Source organism: Sipha flava, unplaced genomic scaffold, assembly GCF_003268045.1.
Source record: "Sipha flava isolate LNK unplaced genomic scaffold, YSA_version1 324_pilon_pilon, whole genome shotgun sequence".
NCBI classification, from domain to species: domain Eukaryota; kingdom Metazoa; phylum Arthropoda; class Insecta; order Hemiptera; family Aphididae; genus Sipha; species Sipha flava.
The window spans coordinates 860529-876158 of record NW_020273009.1 but is presented as its reverse complement, the minus strand read 5'-3'; the positions used below and the strand labels follow the sequence as shown (position 1 = coordinate 876158).

Genomic DNA, 15630 nt, shown 5'->3' with positions numbered 1-15630 from the left:
ATTTACAGCCATGTCTACGGTTTATTATAGTAGTAACTTTAAGGGCTTTGAGTCACAGGTTAAACTTATCCGATTATATTCAAATTTTGTATACATCATTTTTATACATATTGGAACCTTTTTGGAGGCATTGATAATAAATAATAATAATAAAAAAAAAAATCTCTATAAATAAGAACTACCCTAATATACATTGAATATAAAAAATTAATAAATCAGTAATTTAAGAAGACCTCATAGACATAATACAATTTTTTTCTGTCTCAAAAAATATTTAAGTTTTCAGATCAATAAATTAGTTAAATATCTACTATAAAATATTTATTAGCTTTGGGTTAAATTAACAGAACTGTAGAACTATAAAATCACATTATAAAACATTGCAACTTTAATTATTATATATTTATAAAAATTTGAATAACATATGTATGTATAAGTTTTTATTTCACTTACATTTCTTATTTTAGTCATAACATACATAATTTCAAAACATTAAAAATAGTTAAAGTTTTTATGTTTTATATTATTTGTATTATAAAACATTTTAGTTTATAAATTGAGAGTACTGAAACAATAGAAATTATTACCTACATTTAATAAAAATTTATTTATTTTTAGGACCGAGAAACTTATAAGTTTATTACACTACGTAAAGTAATGCGAGAGTTATTGGAATGGAGAAAACAACTCTTAACTGGAACATTAACTCAAGACCAAACAAGGGAACTAAAATTAAAGATAACAGCCAAAATTGATTGGGGAAACAGGTAAATAGAAAAATGATGCATGTTAATTGCTTTATTCTATCTATTATACAATAAAGTAGTAGTAATCACTATGCGTCCTACAGGATGCATGCAACCATTTAACAAATATTTTGCAGCTAAAATTAAAACTAAATTTACGTTTTAAAATTCTAAATTAATTAAAGTAAATAAATTACGTAATTTTTGGTTGTGGTATAATGTTATATGCAAATACTTTTATTTATCTTATCTTATTATTCTTGTTTTTACTTTTATAGAATTTAATATTATTAAAAATATAAATTATACTTTTTAACCATTACCATTAAAAATGTATGTGTTCTGCTAGTAATTTTCAGTCATTTTTTAACCCTAATATGGTAGTGGAGACCGCTGCTATAAATTCTATAAAGAGTACTAAATTAGATGAATAATTTATGGTTTAAAAATGTATTTCATAATAACAAAATATTTAAAAAAAATATAAATAATAAATTAGTTATTATTAAAATTTTCAAAAAATTAACAGACCTTGACTATAGTATTTATTTATTTTATTCTGTATATTTGTAAATATTTATGACCAATTTCGATTTATAATCATTGTGAGGTGTAAAAAAAAAACAATTATGCTAATAAGAATCAAACAATACAAATTATTATTATTTATAGTTTCATAGAGATAATTTAGTTTAATAAAAATCATCTTTTTTTTTTTTTTATATAACTAAATGGTGACTAAGAATAAAAATTTTATTAAATTCTCAGGTGAATATTTACTATTTCACTATTCAAAATATATTGAAAGAGATTATTATTTTTAAAATTGGTTTTATTTTAAGAGTATTAAACTTCAAACAATTTTAGTTTTATTTATCTTATGGTTTCTGACCCAAATAGTAAAATTATAGTTTACAGTACATGTTAATATATTTATAATATTAATTTGGTTTGGATCTGAAGTTTAAAAAGCACAATTTTATTTATTAAAAAATAGGAAATTGATTTACATAATTGACATTATTATTAAGTAAAGTTGGAATTATGAACCATTACGTATACAAGTAATTAAAATAATTTCAAATTAATTTTTAGAATATGTTATATAACTTAAATTTTAAACCTATATGCATATAATGATGATGAATATACAATTGCTGCACAGCATGGCAATAAATGTAGTAGTTTTTTTTATTGAAGTTTTAATTGTGACTATAGTTCCTTATAAAGTTTTTAAAATAAAAAAAAATTATAGAATTTAAAATATGTAAAAAGTAAAATGTATATTGGTTAACATTATTAGTACTTTTTTCTTAATATATTAAGAATACTATATAAATTTGATTGATCAAAATTAGGCATTTGCTAAGGTTATTCACATAATTTACTTAATTTATCAATTAGCACATTAAAGTTTATATTACATCATGGAAGAGGTGGTAGTCTATTAATTCTGATTATCTACCTTAGGTAATTTGAGGCCAAGTTCAATTTTATGACATAATTTATACTCATCACCAGCTTATTATATTCACATATTCAGTCCCATCTTAGTAAGCTGAAAATATTTTAAGTTTTTGATGTAGATTTGAATTTAATTTTAAATTTATATTCTGTATTGATGAGCGTTTTATTTAAACAGAAATGATAATATTTTGATGGTTAGACATTAAAACACTAAAATTAATATTATTTTAATTAACACTTCAATGACGATTTATGAAATGTTTAGTCTTACTATGTTTCTTAATTAAGTATTGAATATAGTTATCACAGTTGAAGATTGTGATTGGTTTTATTTTGCAATTATAATAAACACAGTATTTAACTATTTTTCTAGGCCTTGATTTAATTATTAAATATAAAAATCAAAAATAATTAGACAACCTATTATACAGTTTAAATGATATTCTTTTTTATGAAAAACTATTTTTAGTTTTTGCCTTAGTTAAACAATTCATTTAAATTAAGAAATTAATAAAATATAAATTTGTTTATTAAAATAATATATAAAACTCTATTTTAATACATAAATGGTACTTAAATTGTTTTTAAAATTCTTATATTGACATGGAATTTTTTTTTCAGTTACATCTCATGAATTATAAATAATTTTTACATTTTATTTTGTTAAAATAAATTAACTACTAAAATTTCTATATTGAAATTCACAATATTTCTTATCACAATTAATTACAATTTTAATAGAAGATAAACCTCTAATTTAAAATCAAAATAACTTACAATATAAAACTAAAATTATATTTTTTTAATATAAATAGTGCCTAAGTGCATTCAAATGATTATAATCAACAATTTAAGTATTATAAGTATATGACATTACATAAAATGATACATTATTACTATGTAGGAATAATTAGATACCACAATTGTAACATAAGACTTAAAAAGATTAATTTTATAATAAAATATTTAGTTGAAAAAATGATTAAGTCTTACAACTAATTATTGCATATTACTAGTCCGATAAAAACTAGTCATTATAAGTTGTTTATTAAATTACATAAATTACTTAATGTTCAAATGTTTCTTATTTATGGAATGTTTTTCTTAATATTGAGACAATAAATTGAACACAGTTTGAGATTAAAATTTTCAACTCCAAATGTTTTTTTCTTAATAAAACCAAATAGACATTATTCATCGTCTAAGCCTCTGTTTCTTTGTGAAGTCTCAGTTTATCCAAAGGATACATTGGTGATAATTCCAGAGTTGAAGGGGCAGTTGGTAAATTATTACCTAGATGTAGACGTGAACTAAGATCATCTAATACTTCAGTGAAGTGCATCATATTCATATTTTGACCCAAAAGATGAAGTAATAAGAAATCGCCCACCTGAAATAATACACAATAATTCAAAAATAATAAGTATAGTTATAAAAATTTTTTTAATAAATTTAAATTCTTTCTTAAATATTGTTAGTTATTAAATAGTTAGTAAAAAAAAATTGAGGAAAGTTAAAAAATTAACACATTTAAATAAATATATTTACCTGCGTTTTTCTTATGAGTGCTGAAACAGATTCTGGTGTACCAAATTTAAAGCGACGTAGTAAAATTGTCTCTCTAATTGAAGGTAATGTCACTACAGCAATACTGTATGCTAGAGCCATACCAGATAAAATTGCCAATATTATGAACCAAAACCACAAAAATATATATATTTTTTCATTTAAAATATTTAATGCCAATATGCAAAGCGCATCATGTGCTTGAATTGTTCCAGATGGACCAAATTTATGAAATGTGCATTTCGTAACTCTTGGAAAAACAGCTACCATTGGATCATAACGGTTTTCTTGATCCATTTGACTAAGCTCTAGAACTTTAATACCATAAGTAAAAAATTCTCCTCCTAAGAAACTGTCAATTAAGAACATGTTTCCAATTACATTTAAAAAATTGAACACCTACAAATTGAATTAAATTGAATTATTAAATTGAATTAAAATAAAAAAATGTTTATGAAATATTTACTTCACATAAGAAATATCCTGAAGCATATACATTATGCATATGGAGAGTATCGATAAGATATTGAACTAATTGTTTTTGACGATTTACTCTCTCTTCATTTTGTCCAATCGAAGCACCACGTACACCATCTGTGATCATACGAATTTTACCTTCTTCCCAATTTTTCCATAGCCAATGCGGCACATAGAATAAAATGCCTTGGAAAAATAGCATGAAAGGTACCCATTGGTAATATGAATGGAATTGTTTTGGGTCTTCATTATCAACATAACTTGATACACCAGGATGAGCAACATGTGTACCAATGCCTTTTCCAATTTTATCGGGCAATGTAAATGTATGAGTTATCCAGCAAAATGTATTGATCACATGCTCCGGAATAGCACCATCAGTTATACAAGATATAGGATCACCTAAAATAATCCAAAAAAAGATTTAAATATTGATTAATTTAAAATATTTGGTTTTGATCAATGATATTTTTATAATACAATGTGGCTTCTAGTATTTCCATTTAAGGGTGGGTGACTGATAAACTTAATTGAATCATAAGTACATAAGATAAACCAATCTATAGGTGTAAGCATATTTAGGGAGAGAGATTAAACATCTAGAGTACTGGGCCCAACAATTGCAACACTAAAGCGATGTAATGTTAATTTGTTTTTATGATTCATCTACTCTTTTACCCACCCATTCACTTGCTTATTATTTATAGGTCCAGGGTCAATTGAAAGGAATTGCCTCTTTTATTACAACAACAAAGCAGCGTTCACTCGTTGATAATTATTCCGAGTAAATTGTATTTTTAAATTTGTATTAAAAAAACTTACCGATTAGATTATTAGCTGTGACCAGTATACAACATCCAAAGAGTATTGCTGTGGTTAGTCTGTAATGTGCTCTGAATACAGCATTGTCAATATTGGCCCTGTCAACTATGTAACGCACCTTAATGAAGCCGGCTACAGCCGACAGCATCGGGAATATGGCCATTGTCCTTTATTAATCTAAATCGAGGACATACAGAAGTTTTTTTTCAATAATAAAGTCACGGCGTCTAAGCGTGAATTATTATGCAAAAACCTCAACATTAAGACGAGAAAATGAAAATCTAAGATATCCGGCTCTTACATGCCACTGGACATAAGGGGTACACAAACACGCACACAGACAGTAACAGGTATCTGTTGTCTGATGTCAACAGCCTCCCGTGTTGCCAGTTCTCCCACTTTAATAATTCCGAGTTCTCAGACAGTTGTCTATTATTATATACTAAACTGGTTTTTCGACCTGATCGCACGCGCACACACACACACACACACACACACACACACGCGCGCGCGCGCGCGAACGGGCGCGCTAGCCGTAATTCCGATCCGTATGAATATAATGTATTATATCTTTAGGTAAAAGGAAATAAATTGTGGATACAATAATTCATGAATGCAAGGTACCGACAATTCTTGGCATTTTTTTCGATTTGTTGGCATATCTATTGTATTCTGTACACCATTAATACAACAGGCGTAGGATTTAACAATATTGTATTGCGTAATAATAAATAATAATATTGTTCTCACGATTTTTCGTATCCGATTAGTGAACGAGTTATTATAATACACAGTTCCTTCTATCATTGCCGAAGCAGATGTTCCACATTATTATAACAACTGTTGTCTGCCGCGTGTATCCGATGATACTTGTAGATGCTTGTCGTGGTACGTAGTCGGTTTATGACCGGGAGAGAAAAAACCGTGGTAAATGTGTCACATTCTGTCACAACGACCACGACGATAGATGTTCGTCAATGTTTTCCGATTGTCTCGTAAGCCTGACGCGCGACGCCGAACAACTAGCCTGGCCGTGATCTACAATAATTGAACGACCTGCGTACGTGTTTTGTACATAATAATGTGCACAAATATCATTCATTGCGTTTCAGTACACAATAATAAACATATTTTACACGCAGTGGCGGTGCTCCGGTACTAATCGCAAACAATAGGATGCGACGCGCCAGACGTCAGGTGTGTTCACGCGTAGGTCGGAAACGACAGCAACAAGTTGTCACGCGAAAGATTATTATATTATACATTATATGAAAAAAGCGCCGGCCGACGGCAACGTTATTCTTATGATAGTATTAACGCTACGCAATCTGAATACGATCACGGCACTTGGTCTCAGAAAAATCGCGACAACGGATTGTTTTCTATTTTTCTAACGAGCCGGTTATTTTTATTATTATCACCATTGATTATAAATACTATTACTATATTATTTAATATTATTTATAATCAATGTTATCACGTATGATGTAAACACGCAGGTAGTCATTATTAAATTCTAGGACAGTTATTATGATTATGATAATAACAACAACAACAACAACAAGAATAAAAGCAATTATAATTTTATGTCTATATTATAGTTCAACGTACCAGTCTCTTAGCAGTCAGTGACAATAATGTTTTCGTGGTGCACGCTTCTTAGCCAACCGTGATATGTGTGAGAAAATAATACTTAAAATAATAGATGAAGAAGAGACGAAAAATATTGTAATAATTTCAATGTGCGTGCACAAGCAGTGTGTGTTGGCGCTGGTCCGCACCTCGTCGATGCAGTCACCGCTACTAGTTCGTAGTTGTGACGTACGCGCGCGCACGGGTTGGTCGGTCGCCGCTGGAACGCGGAGCAGCGCTCAGAACCGGTATTCGCCGTGCGCGTTGCAATGCTACACACTGCTATGTAATAGTGCTAGTGTGCTACAGTGCTATAATAGTATGCTACTACGACGGTCGCGCAACGCACACGCTTGCGCGTGCGCTCTACGTAGTCGGCGCGCAGGATGATACGTGTACGGGTTGTCGTCAAATCGGCTATAGATCCGAGATTTTCGATCAGTTTTCCGTGCAGGACGTGCATTTGCCAAATCACGTTTTCGTTTTAACGAAACCACTGGTCGCTGGTCGCCCTTTTCGTCCTCTACGGGTGTCGATTTATAAATATTTTTTCTCACGCGATCAAGACTTACGGCTTCGGCACGCCGCGATCTGGTCCGGTAGGTGGCGTTTTCTGTCGGACTTGTTCCCGGTCAAACAGGTTGTTTTTCGTTATGTATGTTTTCCTCCTCACATCCTCCGTCTAAGACATTTGCATTTCGTCGCGCCAAACGCGGGCAGACTGACCGGTCCGACGGTATGCGTTCGTGTGCATGTTTGAGGGAAGGGGGCTTGAGAACTGACGAGCGTTTTGAATTTTACTCTTTAAACTTTGACAAATTAGTGCGGTATAATTACTATTTGTTGTTACTAATGTGTATATGGTAAGATTGGTAACAACGGAATGGCGTGTACACTACGCACGCCTCACACGGAGAATGTACTACATTATGTGACGTCAAAAGAAAGTTTGGAGAATACGTTGTGAAACTAAACGAAACGAATTTGCTTAAAAAAATAAGGAGCACTCGTGCATTGTATAACAAATTTCTTTGTTCTCGTTATGAAAACCATTGTTTTTCGACTAAGTATATAATATGTAATGTGGAAGTTATAATTTGATTTTAAAAACGGTCAGCAATCGTATGTTCAGTATTCGTGACTGGTAAACTTTGTTAACTTTGGTGCTGAATAGAAATGTATAAATTCAGAATTCATTTTAATCACGAACACTGCAAATATTGCATTAGAACGCGATTATCAACCTACGGGCTACATTAATAAAACAAATCGTACATAAAACTCGTATTTTTATTATTACAAGAGCTTCTCTACAAAATCGCAAAATTTAATGTAGAGAAAAAAAGTTGTATTGATAATACCATAATTTGCTATGTTGAATTTTCTATTAGGTATAAGAAAAAAATGTAAATTCTTTGAAATTCTGTTATGAAAAATATTTAGAACAAATTCTCTTAAATTAACTATTCGTAATATTACCAACAGTCATGGCCGTATCTGGGTGGGGTCCAGGGTGTCTGGATCCCATCTCCGAAATTTGTTCAATATTTTATGAATGTTTAAAATAATTATTCATTTTTAATATCAACATAAATATTTTCTGTCAAAAATGACTTAAGCTCTAATTGATCATTCACTGCTTTTAATTTTATATCATAATATCGTATGAAAATATGATATTAATTTTAATAAAAGAAGATTAAATCTTTTTCTGTCTTATTTTGACCAAATATCAAAAGTCAAAATCTAAATTCAATAAAATTATAATACTCATGTTTTGGACCCCTCCCGAAAAAAAATTTTAGATACGGCCTTGCTAACAGTGACGGTAAAAACGGTGAATAGGTTGTAATGGTATTTTGATTTTTTGAATTTGACTATAGTGAAATAGAAATATTATATTAATGATTTACTAATACAATATTTTAAACAGAATTTAGTTGTGACTTGTGTTTTGTGTGATTGAAATGATCGAGCTCACTCTTTTCATACTCTGCATTTTATATTGTTACTGCAATTAATTTTCGATACTATCTAGTTATTAATTTGTCCAATGAACTATTTCAAAGAACCTATTTGTTAAAATATTTTATTCTGTATTTAAATCAAGTATTCAAAATATTTTTACGAATTATCCTTCTATTTTAAGAGGTATATATTAATTTAATGTATAATAATAATAATTTATTCATATGAATAAAACGTGCAGTTTTCCAATAGTTCAAGTATTTAGATTATAATGTATTAAACGCTAAACACAATAGGTAAAACGTATAAAATAAAGCGAAAATGAGAATATAAACCAAAGAAATCTAATATATCACTTATTACATAGTATTATTTAAGTAGATTTTATGAATCATAAATAATCACTTAATGGAGAAAAGAAGAAATCAACATCTGTTTTAGCAAGTTTGTTACACAGAGCCATGGTTTTTGGAATCGGCGAATATTTTAAGTAATTTGTGCTATGTGATGGTAAATATAATAAAATAGAATAAATAGAATCGTTATTAATATATTATACTATCTGAATTCCCGTTGTTGCTGGGCTTATGTATTGTTGTTATCTGGCTAGATTAAATATTGTCTATTTAAATAAAATTTAAATAAAATTGTTTAAAAAATATTTCATATGTATTAATTAGTTACAAAGCTGATTATTATCATTATTTGTTTTATTTATTATAGCTTTTAACAGTAGCTTCACCTGTGCTAATATACAGATATAGATTATGAATACCTGGCTTCGTCCGTGGTTTAAATTGTTAAATTAATTAGATGTTTGAGGGTGGGTGAGGTTTTAGGTTTTATAAAAATCTGACCAAGAAATACCGTTTTTTATTTTTAACCCCTATTAACTTTTGAATTTAGGAAAATGAGTTACATAGTATGTATAGTATGCTTCATCCATGTGCAGTTTTTTTTTGTGTTACCCTATTATACCTATTAACTTTAATAGGTATATAACAAAAAAATAATAATTTATGACAATAATTTTTCTATAAAACTTCTCTATAAACTAAATTTGATGTATTTCTTATTGATGTCAAAATATCTAAATTTGTAGACGTACTGACTCTGCAGTATGCCACATATAAATTGTTTAAAAACAATTGACTCTTTTATCGATCCCTGCAATTTTTAATGCTTGACCTTGTGTTTTATTTATTGCCATAGCAAAACATATTTTAACAGGAAACTGAACATTCTTATGAATTGAAGTAGTTAATCTGATGGTATCATTGGTATGTGAGGAATAAAAACTGATTTACCTTTTGCAGATCCAGTCATAATTTCAGCGTCTATCAGATTACGTAGACGTGTCCCTTTACACTAGGGTTGCCATACGTCCCGGTACACCGGGACATGTCACCAGTTCAGTTCATAACTTCGGTCCCGGTCGTCCCGTTAGACCCTACAAAATTCCCGGTTATGTGCAAATAATATTAGTACCAATAATTATATTAAATTATATTTTTATAAAAATTATATTTGTATTCTAAAATCATAAATTTCACATAGGACACTTTTATCTTATCTCCACTGATAATAATAATTGAACTGTGCTATTATGCCATTATGGTTAGTTAAATATAGAATATACAAAAATACTTATATGATACACCCATCGGGCGTCACTTCGTCAGTCAATATACATGTAATGCGTTCGCATTAGTTCGTATTAGTTCGAATCTAACCAACGTCGTGTGATGTTTATTCTCGTTTATCGTGATTTTGTATTTTCGTATGACGTTAGTTTAGTTTTACAATTTACAAGTAGTCAACAATACCAAAGAGAAAGTGTCATTTTTCAGATAATTACACCAAAGAATGGTCGTTCATAAAAAGGGGTCGAAATGAATATGAAGCACATTGTACAATATGCAATATATTTATTTCCGTGAGTCACAGTGGTAAGACTTCAATACATGACCACAACAAGTCTAATACTCATAAGTCTAATATATCGATAGCGTCCTCTTCACAAGATATTTCAACATTTATGGTTAAGGAAAACACTCCAGAAGATATTTTAGTTTGTGCCGCAGAATTAACAACAGCTTATAAAATTGTTAACCACCATCAATCATTTAATTCATTGGATTGTAACACAAAACTTAATTCAAAACTCTATCCAGATTCAAAAATTGCCGCGAAACAATCAACTGCGCGGACTAAAGCAACAGCAATCATCAAAAATATATGGGCACCACATTCTTTGCAAACAATTAAAGAAGAGATTGAACAAGTTCCTTTCTATGGAGTTCTTACGGACGCTAGCAATCATAATGGGGAAAAATTGTTTCCTCTTATAATTCAATATTTTTCCGAAACAAAAGGTATGCAATTAAAATTAATAAAGCTTAATTCTTTGGAAAATGAAACTTCAGAGACTATAGTGAAATTTAGTATAAACACATTAAATAATTTAAATATTTCTTTACATAAACTAATCGCGTACAGTGCAGATAATACAAATACTAATTTTGGTGGGAGAGACAGACATGGAACAAACAATGTTTACTTTAAACTTCAATCCATATTATCTAAAGATATCGAAAGCGTAGGTTGTCCAGCTCATATTTTACATAATACAGCATCTACATCCGCTGACGTACTTTCTATTGACGTGGAGTCTATAGTACTTAAAATTAATAAATATTTTTCCATATTTACTGTAAGAAATGAACGTCTTAACTCGTTTTGTGAGGAGGCTGATGTACATTATGTTAATTTACAGTCTCATTCGAGAACTCGATGGCTGTCTTTGTTGCCAGCAATTGAACGTATTCTACAGTTATGGGAACCACTAAAAAATTTCTTTCTCGAAGAAACAAGACCACCAAAAGCAATTATCGATTTTTCAACAATCCGTTGTCACAAATTTATTTTTTGTTTTTACATTGTCAAACATTTTTATTTGAGAAACAAATCAAAAAAAATAGAAAAATCTGATATTACCATTATAGAAGTCAAAAAAATTATAAACGATTTAGAACAAACACTTTCAGAACACGCCGAAGCTAACTTTTTGGGAATCAAAACTAAAATTGAATATAATAAAATAAAAGACGATGCTCAGCTTTTTGTTTCGATAAAATTATTCGACGAAGAAGTCGATAATTATTACAAAACGGCACGGGAGTATTTACAACAGTGGAGTAACCCTCTTATAAAATTTGAGGTCTTTTCATGGATGGATCTTACTTCTTCGCTGCAATGGCAAGACGTTGAAAAGACAATAACTTATTTAAAAGAAAAGGGAATTGATATCACGGATAGTTGCTTTGAAGAAATATTGTATCTTAAAAACTTCGTTGACAAACAGAAATTTGATGAAGATTGGAATAAAAAAAATATACATGACAAATGGTTACATTTCTTTCAAAAAACTGATGTATTGGAAAGAAAACGTAATTTAATTTTGATGTGCCAATACTTATATGCTATTCCTGGTCATAACGCTAATGTTGAAAGGATATTTTCACTGATAATGGCCCAGTGGACAAAAGAACGTAACCGTCTTCAAGTAGAAACTGTAGAAAGTATCATTCAATGCAAATTTAATTTCAAAATGACTTGTTCGGAATTTCATACGTATGCTATGGGAAAACCAGAGCTATTGAAACAGGTGAAAAAGTCAGAAATATATAATATTTCAAAATAAATAAATAAATAATGTTTCATTAATCAAAGGTATCTTCTAATTTAATTTCTTTCATATAATTCAATATTATTATTTTATTCTATATATATATATATATTCATTACACTGTGTTCTAAATTTTAATATTATAAAAAAAAAAAAAAAAGGTTGTTCAAATTATTTTTGTAAACGTCCCGGTCAGTACTTGAACTTTTATGGCAACCCTACTTTACACTATTTCGGTGGATTAAGATTTATTAGGAGCATTATAGGGGTACTAATTTTTAATGTTAATAAATGCCGTGGAAATCCAGGAGGGTTGAGTGAATTGAGAAATTCATCTGGATAATTAATTGTATCATATACTTCCAGTACTGAATTCACTAATCTGTATTCCATATTTTTTGCTTGTAGAGAGTCTAATAATATTTTATTTATACCTCCTACTGTATCATTTTTTAATGTTAAAATTACACTCACATAACCAGTACATTGATATTTCTTTGAGTTTTTAGATGCCAGGATATATTTTGTTGTAAGTTATTTAAAAGTTCTTACAACAGTACCTAATCCTATCGGCAAAGTAATTTTTTCTTCGCATTTTAGATATTTTCCAACTACTATATTTAAGAGTAGTTCAGAAAACAGCTTAGCGGTTTTGTACTCTTTTAAATGTACTCGTATAATTTTGGTCAAAGAAAATTTTTCTATTTGAAGCCACAAATATGAAAATTTGATTCATACTGCAATTTAATTAGTCCCAGTTCCTCTGGCTACGACAGGTAGAATTTGTTGAAAATCTGAAGCTAGTTGTACTGTGACTCCTTCCATCAATAAATTTGAATTCTTCTACTATTTAATGTTTGTTTATAAATAAACCTTCGTTTCTCAAAGTGGGTTCATTTTACAAAACAATTTCGTGTAAAGCGTTTAAAGCATAGCTTGTTTCTTTTCAATATTCTTTATTTTCTAACAGTCCACCAGATCTTGTAGGAGTTGGCAAGCCATATTCTTTTAAGTTATCTTCACCTAGGTTCAAAAAAGTCTTCAATTATTTCCAAACATTTATTATAAAGTTCACTGTATGTTATATTATTTTCTAGATGTTGACTATATATTGTCGCCAAATATCATCTGATTAATCGTCCTTATACTTATTCCAAAGAAATGAAGCATCTGAGGGATGGCAAAATATTAATATTACACTAAACATTTTCGCATTTTATTAGGTGAACGACATAAAGCTGCTTCTTCTAAAGTAAAAGCCCACTGGTTGTCATCCTCTAATATTCCAAGTGCTTTATATGTGATTTGAAATGTCGGATAATAGGTATTGTTTATAGTTTTCAAAAATGAATACAATGTTGAACCTTTTACGTGATGAAGAAGTTGACGGGGATGGTAACTTACAAAATGCATTGTGTGTATTGCATAAACTATATCCAAAGCTTTATCTATCTTAACTCTTTACCAACCTGTGACATTCTGGCCTGGTTTACGTCTAACAAATTTTTTATTTATCCAAACATAATACAAAGCAACTTGTGGATAAAGTAATGTTCTTGCAAAATTATTGGTTTGATATATCTGAAAAAAGTCTTATAAGTTGTTGTAGGTGGATTTGCTATTCTTTCGGTGACATTATTGTTGTAAAGTAAACATGTTGTTAATTTTCTAGATAAATATCAAGATGAGTAATAGCTGGATAATTCGTTCGGAACTACTGATATACCTGCCACTTTCGTATATTTTTATTTCGTTTATATTATCAGTTTTTCCTTAATTAAACGTTGCGTGATCGCTACCTTTTGTGAAATATTTGCATACATATTTTATAGACTTGATTGGACTTGTTATTTCAACATTTTTATGAGCAATAAAAGTACACAGCACTGTTATTTGATATTTAATTTACATAATAGTCTCTTTAAAACCTCCATTATTTGATGATTATCTTCTATATTTTGAATATATTTTGAATAGCCTTCTTCATCTCTTTGAGTTTCTTGAATGAAGGTAACTGAATAAAGTTTGTTTCATACATTTTCTTTTATACACGGAGAATTTTTGTTCAAAAGTTCATATACTACTTATATTACTTGTCCGTTGTAGTCGATTATCGTGGCTTTGAATAATTATATCTCTTTTTTCACACTGCTGCTTAATAATTACTAAAGCTACTTAGCTCTTGTAGCATTGCCTTTGTGTCAATTTGTAGGTTTCCTATCTACGTTAATAATCACTTAAAAATTATTTGAATTTTGACTTTGTAGTTTCTAAATCTCGAATATACTTAATTTCACTTTGTATCTGTATTTGTATATTTTGTAGCTGTTTGAATAAAATGTTAAATTTCTGAATAATGAGAGTATCTAAATGAACTTCTTTTTCACTTTCGCCAACAAAATATACTTGTAAAAATTGTGAGTTTTCCTGAATATTTGGAATCAAACTGATATACAAGTGGTGACTTGGCCTTGAAATTTAAATTGGGATAAAACATTCTTAAACAATCTGTTTAGCCCCAAATGATGACATTTAAAAACAACAATTATACGTTTTAGTATGAGTAAGTGATCGTGATCAGGATGGTCTCTTTTAAGTAAATTGCGTAATGGTCCTGGTGGCAGTTTCAAGATATCAAGTTGTGTTTTACTTATATTATAGCACACCGTTTCTTAAACTGTGTTCCGGGAAATCCTGGGGTTCCACGTGGATCACTTCAGGGTTTCGCGAAACTTAAATAATTTCTTTAAGAATGTTAAGAAAATGACTTTAAAATTTCCAACTAAAGATTAATAATGATGAAAAAATGTTTGCATTATAGAAAAAAAATGTTTGTACGAGGCGTATATTTAAAGTAATGTCTCCAAGGTCACCGTATCGCCGCAAGTAGCACTAGGTGAAATCCGGCAACACTGTTGTATATGTGTGGCCTCCCTCCACCAATTGAGACCTGGTGGAGCTCATTAGAACGCTCAGTCTCGATGTGGCAGCCCTTTGCGATGGAGGTACTGGTTGTCGCTCCCGCCAGGTGCGAGTTACATTTAGTCATTAAGTTTTTGCTCGCCAAAAAAATTGCACCAATAGAAATTCATCGTTAATTGTAAAAAGTGTATGGTGAGAAATGTATGGATGTGAAAATGTTCGAAAATGGTGTAGAGAATTTTCTGCTGGCCGCCTAAGCGTCCACGACAAGAAGTGCAGCGGCAGACTCTCACACTCGGACGAAACAGTGCGGAAAGTTGAGGAACTTGTGGTGGAAGATCA

The 15630-nt window shown here is 29.7% G+C and overlaps 2 protein-coding genes across 4 annotated transcripts in view; one reads left to right on the top strand and one right to left on the bottom strand.

Moving 5' to 3' along the window:
* LOC112686779 (dedicator of cytokinesis protein 3) overlaps positions 1–15630 on the top strand; it is a 35756-nt gene that overhangs the window by 2936 nt on the left and 17190 nt on the right. For both annotated transcript variants that reach the window (XM_025559202.1, XM_025559204.1), the window contains exon 6: positions 619–767. In XM_025559202.1, the coding sequence (XP_025414987.1) occupies positions 619–767 (149 nt within the window). The remainder of the gene's footprint in view (positions 1–618; positions 768–15630) is intronic.
* Positions 3146–6979, bottom strand: LOC112686780 (innexin inx3). Of its 2 annotated transcripts, none has more exons than XM_025559205.1 (5): positions 6690–6979; positions 5079–5255; positions 4246–4658; positions 3762–4178; positions 3146–3603 (listed from the first exon to the last, which is right to left on the bottom strand). In XM_025559205.1, the coding sequence occupies exons 2-5, from the start codon at positions 5239–5241 to the stop codon at positions 3415–3417; spliced, it is 1182 nt and encodes a 393-aa protein (XP_025414990.1). In that variant the 5' UTR covers positions 5242–5255; positions 6690–6979; the 3' UTR covers positions 3146–3414. The 2 variants fall into 2 exon arrangements, with proteins under 2 accessions (XP_025414990.1, XP_025414991.1); XM_025559206.1 differs by lacking the exon at positions 6690–6979 and adding an exon at positions 5829–6116.

Coding starts and splice junctions, on each gene's coding strand:
- LOC112686780 (XM_025559205.1), bottom strand. CDS start 5,241: ATGGCCATATTCCCGATGCTGTCGGCTGTAGCCGGCTTCATTAAGGTG. Junction 4,179..4,245: donor CAGGATATTTCTTATGTGAA/GTAAATATTTCA, acceptor TTCAATTTGTAG/GTGTTCAATTTTTTAAATGT. Junction 3,604..3,761: donor CACTCATAAGAAAAACGCAG/GTAAATATATTT, acceptor GTATTATTTCAG/GTGGGCGATTTCTTATTACT.